Source organism: Coffea arabica, chromosome 6c (genome assembly GCF_036785885.1).
Source record: "Coffea arabica cultivar ET-39 chromosome 6c, Coffea Arabica ET-39 HiFi, whole genome shotgun sequence".
In the NCBI taxonomy this organism is placed as follows: Eukaryota; Viridiplantae; Streptophyta; class Magnoliopsida; order Gentianales; family Rubiaceae; genus Coffea; species Coffea arabica.
In genome coordinates, this window is record NC_092320.1 from 818,699 (window position 1) to 834,513 (window position 15,815).

At 35.6% G+C, this 15,815-nt stretch overlaps 2 protein-coding genes across 4 annotated transcripts; one reads left to right on the forward strand and one right to left on the reverse strand.

Annotated features, from left to right (window-relative positions):
* Positions 1-1,916: 1,916 nt before the first annotated feature.
* LOC113695952 (ethanolamine-phosphate cytidylyltransferase) lies at positions 1,917-12,592 on the forward strand. Its single transcript, XM_027215190.2, has 10 exons — positions 1,917-2,355; positions 3,982-4,217; positions 4,384-4,565; positions 6,718-6,789; positions 7,035-7,102; positions 9,542-9,662; positions 11,354-11,419; positions 11,541-11,663; positions 11,961-12,037; positions 12,215-12,592. Exons 1-9 carry the CDS (start codon positions 2,045-2,047, stop codon positions 12,030-12,032), a joined length of 1,251 nt encoding a protein of 416 aa, XP_027070991.2. The 5' UTR covers positions 1,917-2,044; the 3' UTR covers positions 12,033-12,037; positions 12,215-12,592.
* A 207-nt stretch (positions 12,593-12,799) lies between these two features.
* Positions 12,800-14,343, reverse strand: LOC140008208 (protein LURP-one-related 5-like). Of its 3 annotated transcripts, none has more exons than XM_072051763.1 (3): positions 13,963-14,343; positions 13,522-13,846; positions 12,800-13,362 (listed from the first exon to the last, which is right to left on the reverse strand). In XM_072051763.1, the coding sequence occupies exons 2-3, from the start codon at positions 13,810-13,812 to the stop codon at positions 12,961-12,963; spliced, it is 693 nt and encodes a 230-aa protein (XP_071907864.1). In that variant the 5' UTR covers positions 13,813-13,846; positions 13,963-14,343; the 3' UTR covers positions 12,800-12,960. The 3 variants fall into 3 exon arrangements, with proteins under 3 accessions (XP_071907864.1, XP_071907863.1, XP_071907862.1); XM_072051762.1 differs by having other exon boundaries at positions 13,522-13,849; XM_072051761.1 differs by having other exon boundaries at positions 13,522-13,837; positions 13,963-14,342.
* Positions 14,344-15,815: the final 1,472 nt, after the last annotated feature.

Here is a 15,815-nt window from a genome sequence, read left to right on the forward strand (position 1 = left end):
CCTAAGCTACCAGAGTTAGACACATAGGATCAGTGTCCATTGTAGCCAGAAACAATCCTGAAGAGAAGAATTATTCTACGAGATGAGAAGCCTGTCATTCAGTTCTTGATTAAGTGGAATAATTTGGACTATGAAGAAGCATCTTGGGAGGACAAATCCTTATTGAGCGACAGTTTCCTACATTCCAGACTTGAGGCAAGTTTGTTCTTAAGGGGAGGGAATTGTCAGGAAAGGAAATTATTGTAATAGAGGCTGTAGTGATTAGATTTCAATATAGGAGCAAAACTATGTAGTTTTGAGCATTAACTGTAATTAGGAGGTTAAGTCGGTTAATAACCAACTGGCAAGGTTGTTAGAGTTTGTTATAAAGAGTGGGATCCATAAGTGGGAATAACTGACTTTTGGCAACAACAATTTCATACTTTCTCTCTCTAAATGTTCTCTAATTCTTTTTCTCTGATTTCCCTCCCTCCATTACGTTTTCCTCTTACTTCCTTCATCATCCGATTCGAGTTAATAAAAAAGGTTACTAAATTATTAAATATGATACGGGTTAGTCACCGAACTTTTTTAATTCCCCCCGCTTCCCCTGCGGGGGGCACCCATGGGGTTAAAAAATTTTATTATATAATTTCATTATAATTAAATTTGAGCAAATAATCAAGTACTAAAATATCAACATATCACTAAATTATTATTCATTGTAACTTCACAATTGAAACGCATAAAAATAATTAAACAAAGGTTATTTGAATACAATCTAATATGATAGGAATTTAACATAAATGTATTAATAAATTTAGTATAAATAATTAATAATTTTTATATAATAGACATGTATAATTAGTAGTATAATTGATAATATCATTATATATATAATAATGTACATATATATAATTTTTCAAACGGGTGGCAGGCCGGGGGGTGGGGCAGGGGTATACGCCCTGTTTCTAAATGGGGGGAAAAAATTCCCCCCTGTCCCAATGACCCCTCGCGGGTGCACGCCCCCGTTACCATCCCTAATCACAAAGGTTACTAAATTGACAAAAACAAAATAGCAAAATCATTTTATCAAATTCTACTAGTAAATTAACCGATTGCCAAAGATTATTTTGTCAAAAAGATGGTTAAATTCAATGATTCACCGATTGTTTTACCAGTAGAATTTATACATTTATATAATATTCATTTATAATTTATACATTTATAATAATATACACTTATACAAATACATAATATATTTATATTATGTATTATATATAATATAATACATTTATATATTTTTATATAAATATATTTATTTATAAATATTTATAAATGTATTATAAATGCATAAATGTATATTTATGTAAAAATATAAAAATTATAAATTATAAATTATAATTTATACATTTATATAATATTCATTTATAATTTATATATTTATAATAATATACATTTATACATTTATAATTATATTTATATTATGTATTATATATAATATAATACATTTATAATATATTTGTATTATGTAATATATATAATATAATACATTTATAAAATATAAAAATATAAAAATATATTTATTTATAAAATTTATAAATGTATTATAAATGCATAAATGTATATAAATATAAAAATTATAAATTATAAAAATACTCAAAAATATGTTTTAAAAATACCTCTAAAAATAATTCAAAAAAATATACAGTAAAAGTTTTTCATATAATTTTTGAAAAACAACTCCAAAAAAGCTAATCCAAACAGGCTTATTTTTAAAAAACGAAATGCTACAGTGTTATTTTTAAAAAATAACCCCAAAAATAGCTAATCCAAACACGAAAAAAAATGATCACGATGATTTACAGAGGGCGATGATTCGACCCTTTTAATGAATACTCCTCAACGGGTAGGGCCGGGTTGGGATACAATTACAAGACCAACTACCCAACTACGTCTTCTTGTACTATTAGATGATCATACCATCTCACTCGAGTCACTCAAAGCAGAGGTGCTCGAAGAGTATTACGTTTACATGACCCAGCGGGTCTAGGCCGCGGAAAGAATGGTTTCGGAGTTGGGTCGTTCGGAAAACCTACAACAGGGATCGCGATTGGTGGCGACGTGGATCATCGGAGGGGTGGTGTTTGGGTTATCCGCGCTGGCCCTTTCGCTTGCTTTGCCTCAGGGAGTCTGGAAGAGGAAGAAGAGGCCCGTAAGGGTATATATGGATGGCTGCTTCGACATGATGCACTACGGCCACTGCAACGCCCTGCGCCAGGCTCGAGCCCTTGGCGACCAATTGGTTGTCGGAGTCGTCAGCGATGCTGAAATCACAGCTAACAAAGGCCCTCCGGTCACTCCTCTCAATGAGAGGTTTAGTTTGCCATGTCCTTTCCCTCTTACCTTATTCTCAGAGTTTGATGCCTCTGCCCCATTTTTGTGTGTTGTTGTATGCGCTTTTTCAAGCAATTTCTTTTCCGTGGTCGTTGTCCTGTCCAACAATGTATAGTCGTTCCCGTTGGAACCTATTATATCATTGTGTTCTTGTATAACACGTCACTATTCCTTTTTTTTTTTTTTTTGCGTTGTGGTAGTAACAGCAAGTTCCCGTCGTGATCTTGCTTTAATCAGTACTATTTATTTACATTCATACGAATACATTCGACTGCATGAAATTTACCTCTGACACTTGTTAATTAATTAATTTTTTTGGGGAAGTGAATAAAGACCGTGAAAATTTGGGAAGATGGGAATGGGAAGGTTTTATCGGAATGGTGTAATGTTTGGATAATTTGTGAATGGGGTATGCGTTAATGTTCACCAAAAAGAAGGTCAATGACTTTTGTTGATGAATGACTGAGTAACCCTCGTAGTAATGTGCACATCATTATATAGAAATGTGCACCTTAATGATAGAAATGTACACTTTAGTCAATATAGGTATTGATTTGAATGTGCATATAGCAATTGATACATGCACTTGTGCAAACCCTAATGTGCAGATATTGGTATGTATGCGTGTGCTAGTGTGATGAATACAAATATGCCCTTTGGTAAAATATATGAGTATATCCGGATGTGCACACTTGAAATATACGGGCACTTATGCACTTGTATGTGCACGCATTAGCACCTTCATGTGAACAGAAGGCTAAATTGTGGTTTTGGCTATAGCATTGATTCTTTACAATTAATGAATAATACTCCACTTGTCATTCCCAAATTTTCCCAAAATTACACCCTTATGAATAATGAATTTTCATATTCCCATTTTCCAAATTTTTCCATAGAAGAATTTAATGACACTCCTTGCTTGTTTAGCTTGATGTGTTATTATGTGGTTGACTTCAATATTGCCCCAGAGCACAATGTGGGAGAAATTTGGGATAAATGACTTGAATAGTTGAGTAGGTATGAGGAAAGTAATTGACAGTTGAAATTGGGTGAAAAAGCTCTTAAAGTGAATATAAATAGAGAGCAGATTACCGTCTATATATTTGACTGTTCAAGAAGAACTTGCCTTCCATGCTTGTGGTTCTTTACAATAAGCAACTCTTGTTTAAAGGACGTCCAAACTGCATTAATGAATAGAGTATGAAGGGAAGGACAGAAACAAAGGCTTAGGGAGACATGTTTCTTTTTAATGCATTGGGTTTACATCAATTTTTTGTGTGTGTGTGTGTTTCTTTTCAAGTTTCTTTGTAATTATCTTTACTACAGCACACCAGTTTATTTTGTTGAATGCCAGTTTTTATGAACCGATGAAGTTTTTTTTTTTTTTTCGGTGGAATAGAGGTACACATGAGTCATTTACATTGATTTCAGCTATGGTGCATTTAAACGTTCAAACACTGTTTTACCAGATCTGGAAGTTTATGTTAATTTGTTTCTATTTTGTTGTTAAGGTAATTCTCTTTTTGTTTTTTAGCCAACACTAGGATATTGTACAGGAAAACGAAGTAGATAATGCCTGTAATAATGCGGGGTATTCTGTTATAGGATGATAATGGTCAGTGCCGTGAAGTGGGTGGATGAAGTTATTCCTGATGCACCCTATGCGATAACTGAAGATTTCATGAAGAAATTATTTGATGAGTACAATATAGATTACATTATTCATGGGGATGATCCATGCATTCTTCCTGATGGGACTGATGCTTATGCCCTAGCTAAGAAGGCTGGCCGCTACAAGCAAATTAAGCGCACTGAGGGAGTGTCAAGCACTGACATTGTTGGTATGCACTCCTTCCCTCTTTGTTACTTTTTTTTTTTTTTTTGCATATAAATATATTTTTTAGAGAATTAAGCTTTTGCTAGAAAGTTTAAGAGCCTTGAGTTTGTTTTCTCTTGCACCTTGATTTTTAACTTCAGACTTTGCTTATATTTTTGAGTTTAAAATAGGCCGTATGCTTCTTTGTGTGAGAGAGAGGTCTGCTGCTGATAGCCACAACCACTCATCCTTGCAACGCCAATTTAGCCATGGCCACAGCCATAAGTCTGAAGATGGTGGTTCTGGTAGTGGAACACGTGTATCTCATTTTCTGCCTACCTCTCGCAGAATTGTTCAGTTTTCAAATGGAAAGGTAGCTATCATCCCTCCACATCATAATTCTGATTTTTTTTAAAAAAAATTTTGGAGATGCTGCATGTCTTTTGTACTTACATAGTTCTAATTGATGAACTTTCTATTGGCATTGGAGGCTTGGAATATTAAGTTTCATGTAAGACATTGCCCTCTCAGTAAAGGTACCACAGAATACAAACTTGAATGCCCCTGTGTTCATTGTGGGGACGAATTGATTGCATTCCTTTAGTTGAAGTGACCATTCATTAGGATATTGCGCAGCATTACCAAAGAATAAAGGGCTAGATGAAGTGCATATTCTTTTCAAGTCTAATTTGGTTTCTAAACTTTTGGTGCTATTGTTGTGTTATCTCTAGACTTGATAGTCTAAAGCTATTTGATGCGATAAAAGATCATCACATTATTTGTGCATGCAGTAAATATATCATTGTTAACATTTTGGAACTTCAAAAGCTTACACGTAAGACTGTATTTTTAGCTGTTATGCATATATTAGTAATATATATTGCTTACTAATTTCTTCCTAAGCCCTTTACATGGTCAGGCTTCTTGGAATCTTAACGAGTTTCACAATACTTTGCCAATAAAAGTTGACCTTTTAAGAGAGTTTCCAAGTTTTCTTAATCATTTTCTTTATGTGGGAAAGTTAGTTGGGAATTAATTGTGACGTAGGAATTACTTACAAGTTTGCCAGCGGCTTAGGCTGTTTTGTAGTTCTCATGGGTGATGCTTGGAGAATGCCACCTGTCCCAGCACAGCCTGTGAAAAGTATGAGCAGGGAATACGTAGTATTATAGAAAATGGCTTCTAATGTTTCACAAGCCCACATATACAAGACATAATAGTTATGGGGCTGCAATACAGTGACCCTATCATCCTTAATCAAGCAGGTTCACGCAATTATCAAATGCAACCCATCCTAAGGACGCTAACATCATTTACCATCATGTGGTACCTTTGCCACTGTCTTGTTGAATGGATTTTTGAAACGACTCAAAGGTTATTCATCTCCCCATGTAACCTGATACTCTTGATTTCTTACATCAAATTATTTTCTTGTGGTAAATTTGTAATTAGGAAAAATCTACAATTTTTAATCAAAGTATGCTTTTCTCATTAGGTTGCATGTCGCACTTGATTGGTTGACGAGTTACTGTTGATGTTGTTGATCTCTGTAGTTAATACTGTGTGTTTTTCTTTCTTCCTGATGCATTTCAGTTTTAAAACTTGATGCCATCTGTAGGAAGTAACAGTGTATTTTGTGCAATAAATGCATTGCCTGTGAAGGATGCCCTTTGAAGCATTTGTTCCTTTCTCTAATGATTCAAGTTCATATTTCCTGATTCTCTCTATTTTGATAGATAAGACAGAATAATTTCTTGGTTATGCATAATTAAGTATGGAAATCTGGAAGTTGCCCAGAAAATCCACCGTAGATGGTATTGTTGGAGTTAAGAATGTCATATGCTATATAAACTTTATTCTTCTAATGCTTGATAGTTGTCTGCACAATCCTGAAGCTGTATGGGGGAAGTCTGGAACTCAGTTGAAGATTGTGTTTATTGTTTTCCTTGTCAAATAGAAAAGAAACTAGAAAAAAATTTCTCAAACTGTTACAAAGGTACATGGGAAAATTCAGCATCACAAGAACTCCAAGCCTCAGACATGTTTGAAATACTTTTGCCAATGAGACTTTCTACTTGATCCAGACAGGCCAGAAAGGTGAAATCCATGTCAAGGTTCAGTTATTTCCATGTTAATCAAACAGCCAGTGAAACATTTATACTATGATTTTGGAAACCTGAACATCGTTACAGACAACACTTTATATTTGATATGGTGGACAGAGGTTCAGGTGTAACATTTACAAACCCAAAGACAATTTAGGCGTTCGATATAGCTGGGGAGGGTGAAAACCTTAGTTTCTGGTATCATGTGGTGCAGTATAACCGGGGGAGGGTGAAAACCTTAGTTTCTGGTGTCATGTGCTGCAGCACATAAAAGCAAAATATTACGAACTATTAAATAAAGAATTTAGCTGTGAAAAGCTCCTGTTCATCTTTTTTATGTTGTAAAACCCTTTAGCTTTTGAGTTTTATGGCCTTACTGGATCTTCTTTCTTAGGTTTAATTTTTTAGTCTTTCCTGTAGGGTCCTGGACCAGATGCTCGTATAGTCTACATTGATGGTGCATTTGATCTTTTTCATGCTGGACATGTGGAGGTAAGTGGAATTGCATTAACTTCACATACTCTCTGATGCGTAGTGAGTATCAAGTACATGATCAAGACATGAAGGCATTTTATATGGTTAAATCTCTTATGATGTTGCTGTAACAAGTGACATAGTATGCCAATGATTATTTTTGTTTGAAGTGTTGTTTTCTTAGTGTCCTTTTTTCTTTTTTTGTGTTTAAAGTACAAAAATTGAATGCAGCATTTAATTATGACTTCTTTGATGACCCACAGATACTAAGGCTTGCCAGAGGGCTCGGTGATTTTTTACTTGTTGGTATACATACTGATCAAACTGTCAGGTAGCAACCTCTCCCAACACATCTTCATTTGTATCCCCCTTCAATGTACCTCCTGTGTTTTGACTAAATGTTCTTGATCTTTTAATCTAAATTGTTTGGCATAAAAAGGAAAAGATGACAAAATTAGCTTATTTAGGCCTTCTAATACACCTTGTGGCCGTGCTTTTAACTAAATAATTTATTGTCTTATTGCATGCAGTTCTATGGACTGGATGCTTTAAGAAAGAGAATTGCTAATGACAAATTAAGGGAATCAAAAGTGAACTATCAAGGTTAACTAAGTTTAGGTCTTCTAATACATCTTGTTGCCTTGCTGTTAACTAAGTTATCTATCTTCATTTTTGTCCATGCCAATATGTGTGTGTGTGTGTGTATATTACAAGCTGAATGCTTTAGGAGAGAGAATTAGTGAATATTGGCTTAGATTTGTAATAAAAAATTTAGGGATTCATAGGCTGACTAAGTTGAATGTATATGGTTTACTTTACATCATAAAACTACTGTGTTTTTGGGAATGATGTGATGGAATTTATCATTATGGACTAGGTGGAATTAAATTGTGAAGGATTGTTGTCAGTATTAATCTTGTGGGACTAAGGATCTTTTGAACTTACTGAAAATGGGACTTCTTTTTACTATGATACGATGAGTACAATTTTGCTTGCTTAGATTCCACTTATTCATTGGGTTAGACAATATGTAGGATTGGCAGTGATTTCTTTCCTTTTGTTTTCTTCCTTTTCCTTTAAAACCCTGTCACTTCTTTCGGAGATTGAGAACAGATGTAGGTAGTTGGAGAAAATATAGGAATAGGAGAGGAGAGGAAGCTTATGTGACATTGTAAGTTTCCTTGCTTGGCGCCTCATTTGCTCATTAAAAAACAATGGCTAATAACTTCACCTAAAAATCGTATTTTTGGTGAATGTATACGATCATCTCAATTGGCTTGCCTATGCATTATTGTCTTGGCTTTTCACGCCTCCCCCAGACTTTCTCTAGAGAGAGAGAAAGGGGCCGGTGCAGAAGGAACATGATTCAGATGAAACCCCCAATCCTCACTAGGTATCACAGGCTTCATGATTAAAGGAACATGATTCAGATGAAACCCCCAATCCTCACTAGGTATCACAGGCTTCATGATTAATTTGGATGAGGCTATACATATTACAGGCGGCAATAATTGATGGGAAATAGATGTGATCAAGTGTAATTATTGCTACATTCAGGTTCCAAGAGGGACTAGTGCTCGTTTTGTCCTGATTTAATGCATGGAATAGAGTACATTTTGTGGATTAGTTCAGTTATTTCCATATGTTGTGGCTTTGTTGCATCTTGAGCCAAATGGTTCCCAAAATCCAAAAAACAGGCTTTCTCTTAGGTATGAGAACTTTTGCCTTCCACTGTATAGTGAAAAACAACAATGAAACTTGAAGCAACTATAGAAATTAAAGCCAAATTGGATAATTAGAAAAGGACACGAAAATACCAGGCAGATCTATAAATAGGGTTGGCTAAAAGATCTCTAGTTTAAAGCAATGTCAATGTGTGGGTTTTATGGTGCAATTTTTGCCAAAAAATCATGAAAGCAACATGGGCCAATGCTCCTAACATGCAGCAAGTATGTCAAACCTCAATGATGATAACCTCGGTCACAATAAACTTCAGAATTGTTAGTCAAACTGTGGAAGTAATCATTCTCTCTCTCTATCTAATGCATAAATATGTTTGTATGGCTTTCCGCTTTTGCTAGTTTTAATGTTATTGGGCAATATCACAGTGAATGGGAATGAGACAGAAGAGAGCTTTTGGAGGAGAGGGGGAGGGACGTAGTAGCGGTCATTATATATAGGCAAAACAACTAAAGGGTAACAAATATAAAAAGGATTAATCTTCTATGCACTAACAGTGTATACACCTTCACCATTAGATACATGACACATAATCCGAATTTGATTTGAAACTCAAATTTTGCATATATGTCGCATATCCAACCGTGATGGTGTATACACCGTCAGTGTATATAAGATTTACTCATAAAAAATGGAACAATTTATATTCCTCACAAAGTAACAGCAAATTGAGCCAAGGCCAGGGAATGTCATACAGGGTTTAAATGCTAAGTTCATTATTTGATACCTATAAGGTAGTAATGAAGCCTTATGTGTAAACAATTTGGGACAGGATGTTAGCAAATGTGAAATATACAGTGCCCATTTGTTAGGTCTCTAGTGACATATCAAGTAAGATTGCTCATGCAACTTTGTGTATACATGTCTATGTGTATTTTTCATTTTGTACATTGTGATTTTTCAGAAAGTGGTGAGCATCTCTTTGGTTTTTAATCATTCAATTATTTGTGAACTTAAAATATAGAATACAGTTAACAATTATTGATATATTAGATATTTGAATCTCCTGTTACTCTGGTGGCTTTTCTAGTGCCAATAGAGGGGCTCATCGTCCAATTATGAATCTTCATGAAAGGAGCCTGAGTGTTTTGGCTTGCCGTTATGTGGATGAGGTGATTATTGGTGCCCCCTGGGAAGTGTCAAAAGATATGGTAAGCATAATGATGATGGTATATTGAATATGGTGGTCTTTTGTAGCTGCCAATTCTTTGCATTTTAGATGGAATATGGCATATTCTAGTTTGATAGTTATTTATGTGAAGAACTGTAGGCGAGAAACAATCTTATATTTTGCAAACTTCTTTGATGCTTCCTTGTAGCTTTATACTCTTTTTCACTGCATGCAGCTGTTTCTATTTTTTGCTTTTATGACTTCTAACATCTTTTGCACTAGTCATAATGACTCGTTAGAGGATTTCTTTATTTGTTATTCTGGCCTTTTTTTGCCTGTAATAATGCTGTTATTTGCAATTATTCCGTCCTTTTTTGTTTCCCGTTTTTTGGGTTTAGTCTTGACTTTCTGTTTAATCTGTCTCGAGCGACTCAAAATTATTGTTTACATAATTTTTCCACGCTGAAAATTTCAGAGACTTTGGATTGGTAAATTGAAAATTTGTTATTTATGGCCTACTCATTCAACTGTTAGCATTTCTCATTCCTTGAGTGCGTCTTTTCCTTGCATGTAATTTTTCATGTAAAAGGTACATTCTTGTGCTGGTTTTTAATAATTTCATCATAGTACAAGCAGTAAAATTGGTTGTTAATCGTGAAGAAATCACTTCTCTAATCCAGTTCATCTTATTGCTCTCAATTCTGCACTAATTTCCAGTTAAAAGTCTGTTTCTTTTGTTTATTTCTGAGATTTAACCAATTGGTATACAGTTGTTTAACTGTTTTCTTCTTATATGTTACAGGGAAACTAGTTTCCACTGCGCCGTGTGTTTATTTTACTAATAGATAAATATCTTGCCAAAATCTAGTGCATACGATTATCTGAATGTTTCATTATCTTTCATCTTAGCAGTAACAGATTAGCAGTACACATTTAGATCTTGACATCTTGTCATTTGAAGCCTGTTAGAGTTCCAAAAATAATGATGGATTTGGCCTAGGTTTAGCAATAATCATGAAGATTCACAGGAAATTTTTGGGATAATGTTTGGTCATTATTTCATTTTTGATGTATTTTCACACTTTTGAATAGGATAAAGTAGCACCTGCTTATTGGCTGCTTGAGTTGTGTGCTTTATCATTTTAAAACATTTTAGAGATTTTTCTGTTTCTCTTTTTGAGAAAAGGTATAAATTAGATACTGGGCTTATCCCCAAGAGGAAAAAACACAAAAGATAAGTTCTTTTGTCAAACATGTTTGGTAACTGTTCCACACGAAAGTTTTGTCAAAAGAAATTGTTCACTTTGCAGTGTCTGCAGCAACCTGCACTGCTGTCCTTGTCCTTTGTAGAGCCTTTGGTTGATTAATTTCTGATCTTGTGCTATGTACTTTTCAATAGTTATCAGTTTCCTCACTTTTATAGACTGGAAAGTGAATAAAAAGCAGTTATTTTCTCCCACATGCACATTTGGTTAGCAAAAGAGGTTGAGGGCTGAACCTTTTTTGCAGGAAAATTTTCCCTGATTTTTGTTTTTTCTCCTGGAAAGTTTTCTACGTCTACTCAATTGTGATGCTGACACCATCAACTATCTATTACCATGTATTTCCTTCTGAAATTTTTCTAGTTAAACAAATGTATAAGAGAATAACTGTCATATTCATTCATTTTCTTGTAGATAGAAACTTTCCCTCATTTGTTTTCTTGTTGATGGGAGATTCTCACGATTGCAGATAACAACTTTCAATATTTCTTTAGTTGTCCATGGAACAGTAGCTGAGGATAATGATTTTCAGAAGGTATGCCAAGTGTTTATGCTGCATTTTTAGCTGTTCCATTTTCTTTAAGATGCTCTTTTTTTTTTCGGCTATCTTCTCCCTGGGACCCCACATCTTGGCTTTTCATTCTGTTGGCTTGCAGGAGAAGAGCAATCCATATGCCGTCCCAATCAGCATGGGCATTTTAAAATTGCTAGAAAGTCCTTTGGATATTACAACCAGCACAATTATTAGGAGAATTGTTTCTAATCATGAGGCATACCAGGTTTCCCTATATCCTCTATATGACTTCTCTTGTCATTGTTGCTAGTCGAGAAATCTAAAAAATCTTTATCTGGCATTTTCTTGGATATGGAGTTATAGTTTCTACTGAAATTTCTAATCTCAGATAAAGTAGCAAATTTAGGCTCTACAATCCCTCTTATCCTAAGATTTGTTTTGAGTTTTTCATGTGAGATTTTTCACTGTATTCATCTGATATTTTGACATTTGATTGAAATTTTGTATTTTTAATTTATTCATCTTTTGCTGCAATTTACTTCGTTTTTTTTTTCCCCTTCAGAAGCGAAATGAAAAGAAAACAGAAAGTGAGAGAAGGTATTATGAGGATAAGATATATGTCTCAGATGATTGATCAAGGTAATAAGAAATATTTGATGTGTCCTGTTTTAGTCATCCTTTTCTAAAGGGTTCAAAGGTTTAAGAATCATTTTGTTACTATCATCCTCTTCAAAACGGTTCGAAGGTTTAATAATCATTTTGTTACTATCATTACATCATCATCACCAGTACTATTATTTTTCTTTACTTCTGCAGATTACTTCAAAGAGGAATAGATCTGTGGTTTGAACTAACTTTGAAGGCGAGCTGTCCTTGCCGATCTCATCCTAGCAAAGCAACATATCTTTGTCTCGCGTCATGTATATTTTGGTTGTTCAAATTGGCCTCCAGAGCAGAGGGCAATTTAATATTTTTGACACTGATTTTAGTTTAGTGGTGGTTACTTCATTATGCATCATAGGATCAAGAAATAATAACTCAACAGCTTGCTATATTACTACACTGACGCATCACTGTGTAATAGTAACAATCAGGTTTCTTTACTCCGAACTCGGATTGTGAGTTTGTATTGCATGACCAAAGCACGGGCTTTCGAGATTTACCAATATTTATGTAACTGTATTTCGGCTTCAATTCGTCAAAATAAAGAACTGTTGAGAAATTAGTCAATAAAGTAGCTGCACTGTACCAGATTATGCAGCAAGAGTTCTAGACCGTGAAAGGATGAAATTCCCCCACCACCCCCCCCCCCCCCCCCCCAAAAAAAAAAAAGTGACTAAACTTCAAAATCCATGGCAAGCATCATCATAGTCCATGATGCCTGCTGGCCACGGAAGAGTATTTTGGGGGTCTGCTACGATGATTTCATATTAGAAAGAGGTGGATGTAGGAGCTGAGTTGTTGAAGTGGGTGCCTGGCGTCCGGCTCAGTTGATGATGAGTGGAGTGCCATTTGGAATGGGTCAATTGACTCTATTCAAATAGATGTACAGAAAAAATGTTTTATGAACAGAGGATGGGGGCGTAATTAGTCTGGCGACAAATGCGATCCAGGATGATTACGAAGGCCATAACAAGGTCAGGCTCAAATCCAGGGTGTACTACGAGCGTGAAAACATCGTCGCTCAGCAGAAGGGTAGTATTTATTCGTTTCCGGGAAATCTGGGCAACCAGTTCGCCGGTGGCAGTAGTGACGATCTTGCAATTCCGCCTTCTGAAGGATCCCTCAGCTTTTAGGTCAGGTTTCCTCTCGCTGGTTCCCTTTATGTTCTCTCCTATAAACACTTCAGCCTCGCATGCACTTCTGGGAATCAGCAGCGGTGGTGGTCTTCTCATGGTAAATGCCCTCGAGCATCGGTTGTCCTCGCCCCGATATCCTGTCCACTGATGTTGCACGCTGAGCAACTTTGGCAACAGGATTGAGAATGAAATAAAAGGGAGGTAAACAAGCATGCGGTTAGATTCATTATGGTGCAGAGAATAGAACAAACTAGTAGGTTGATATGATTTTTTGTTCCCAGGATTCCGAGGATTGGTAAAGAAGTAGGTGTGGTAGGTAGGTACCTGGGGTTTCAATGTGAGTAGACCTTTGCCGGATCCGTCCATGAGGAGGAGTCCGGCGCTTGCAGCAGCCCAACTCTTTCTGGTATAGTTGTCTACTCGGAAAACCAATCTTCCACAGTGATCGAAAACCGTGAAACCATCAGTTCCCTGGAAACTCATGCTGGATTTCTTCCAGACGGTGAGCACGGAGGGACTAGGGCCAGGACGAAGAGGATGGTCAGGTATAGGTGTTGTTAAATGTCGACTCGGTCGGTGTCGCCCTTGATTTTCAGCCGGATGAATCTTGGACATGGTGACTAATGGTGAATTCCGGTACCTGATAATACTACTGGGTTATTATTGTTATGAAAAAAAAAAAAAAAAAAAGAATCAGAAAAACTAGAAAGGAGGAGCGATGGAAATGAAATGCGAGTATGGTGGTACTGCAGGAAGAGGAAGCACCTGTCGGAATAAAGGGTAGGATATCCTGATGAGTGACTTGGGAGTCTCTATGAGTCTAATTAATCAAAATTAAAGATGTAGATCTGTCCAAGTAAATACCACTAGACATTTTGAGCGGAACAAGTCTGGAACTGGATTCTCAAATCTGTTGTTATCCAAGAAGAGGGGAAGTTTTGAAAGAGTACGGTGCAGTAGCCTGTAGATACATACCCCGCGTGTCCCTCTCATTGCGGAGTCTGTAATGTTGTCGGACTCTCTTGTTTGGGCTGAATTCTCAAGGCTCTTAGATGCGTTTGCGCCCAGCACGGCAACATCAATGACCAAATCCAATGCCAGATGGATGAACATTTCCGCGACAAAACATAGGGCCGGATCGGATGCTCTCTGTCCGGAGTTTCTGTAATTGCATGCACAGTCATCGTCTTACACACATAGTTGCTCTGTCAGAATATACAAGCCCTTTTCTTTTGATTTATTGTAGTCGGAGGTTATTGGCTGAGATAAATTCGGATCACCTCCATCTCTTTCAACAAAACATCAAGATTAATAGCCTTAAGATTTGAAGATTAGACATGAATGGAGGTTTTCTTTTTATGTTTCAAAAAAAAAAAAAAAAAATAGCCTTAAGATTTAGCATACTCCAAAATTACCCATTAACTGTTGCTGAATCGAAATTGTGTCGAATTGTTTGCGGAGAATCAGTTTCTTCCTAGTATGCTATGCTGAATTTATTATTGTAGTGAAATTTCATAATCCTTTGATAACAAAGGAAAGCACTGCAAAAACATGTTTGATTTTCTTTCTAATCATTACAATTGCAAGAGCGATACTGATTCAACTTTTTGTCAGCAAACGTTGTGAAAATTCCTACCGACTTATAACAATGTGATTAAATGACCATTTGCTTACTTTTACAATTCTCCACTTAAACAAATTAGCATATTTGATTCTATTTGTGCATTTAAACATCACTATACTTTATCATTTTCCTATAGATATTGATAGTATTTTTTTCTTTTTTAATCTCATGATACTTGACAAATTATAACATAGGCATTCGCTCCTGTGCATTTTGCAGGCATCCCAATTAAGCATATACATAAACCTTCTCTTCTATCACATGCACAGGCACCTTTGCCCTCTCTAAACGTTAGTTCAATTCAATGTTTAAATTCTCATAATATTTGATGTTCCAATTAGTGTTTAAATTTAGCTAGTTATCAAATAAAAATAAATTTTTAAAATTAAGTAGCTTAATTCGTTCAACACCTATATTTCAGATTTCAAAGATGATTTTATCAAGCGGAGACTAGTTTGCAACTATTGATCCCGTATGATTGCGCTTTGAACCCAGGCAATGCTCATATGGTCCCCGAGTACTAGTTTTTTAGCTGGAGAGCACCACAGGCAAGTGGCGACACCATCAACAGCGATACAGTAGGTACGGACAAAAAAGTTTGGGGGACTATGAATAGACGTTAATCCCTACTAGGTTGGAATTTATCCGCCAGCTTCTACGCTAATCATGCCTTCATTGGAGTCAAATATTAACCGTGACTTTGGGGGGAAGGGCTGCGCCTGTTCAATAATAAAACTTACTCAAATTATAGATTTTGCATATGGCCATGAGCAGAAGGAATTGGAAAAAAATTTGTTTTTTTTTTTTGGTTTAAAGTGAGAATTATGGGGGGATTTTAGAAAATTAGAAAATAACTAATTAACTAATTAAGGAAAGTAAATCCCAAAAATAAATAGGAAATAAATCAATAATAGAAAAACTCTATTCAAAGGTGCAACTTTTTAGATACGGTTCACAAACGGATCATCAATGTCAAAATAATTCAATTATTTAT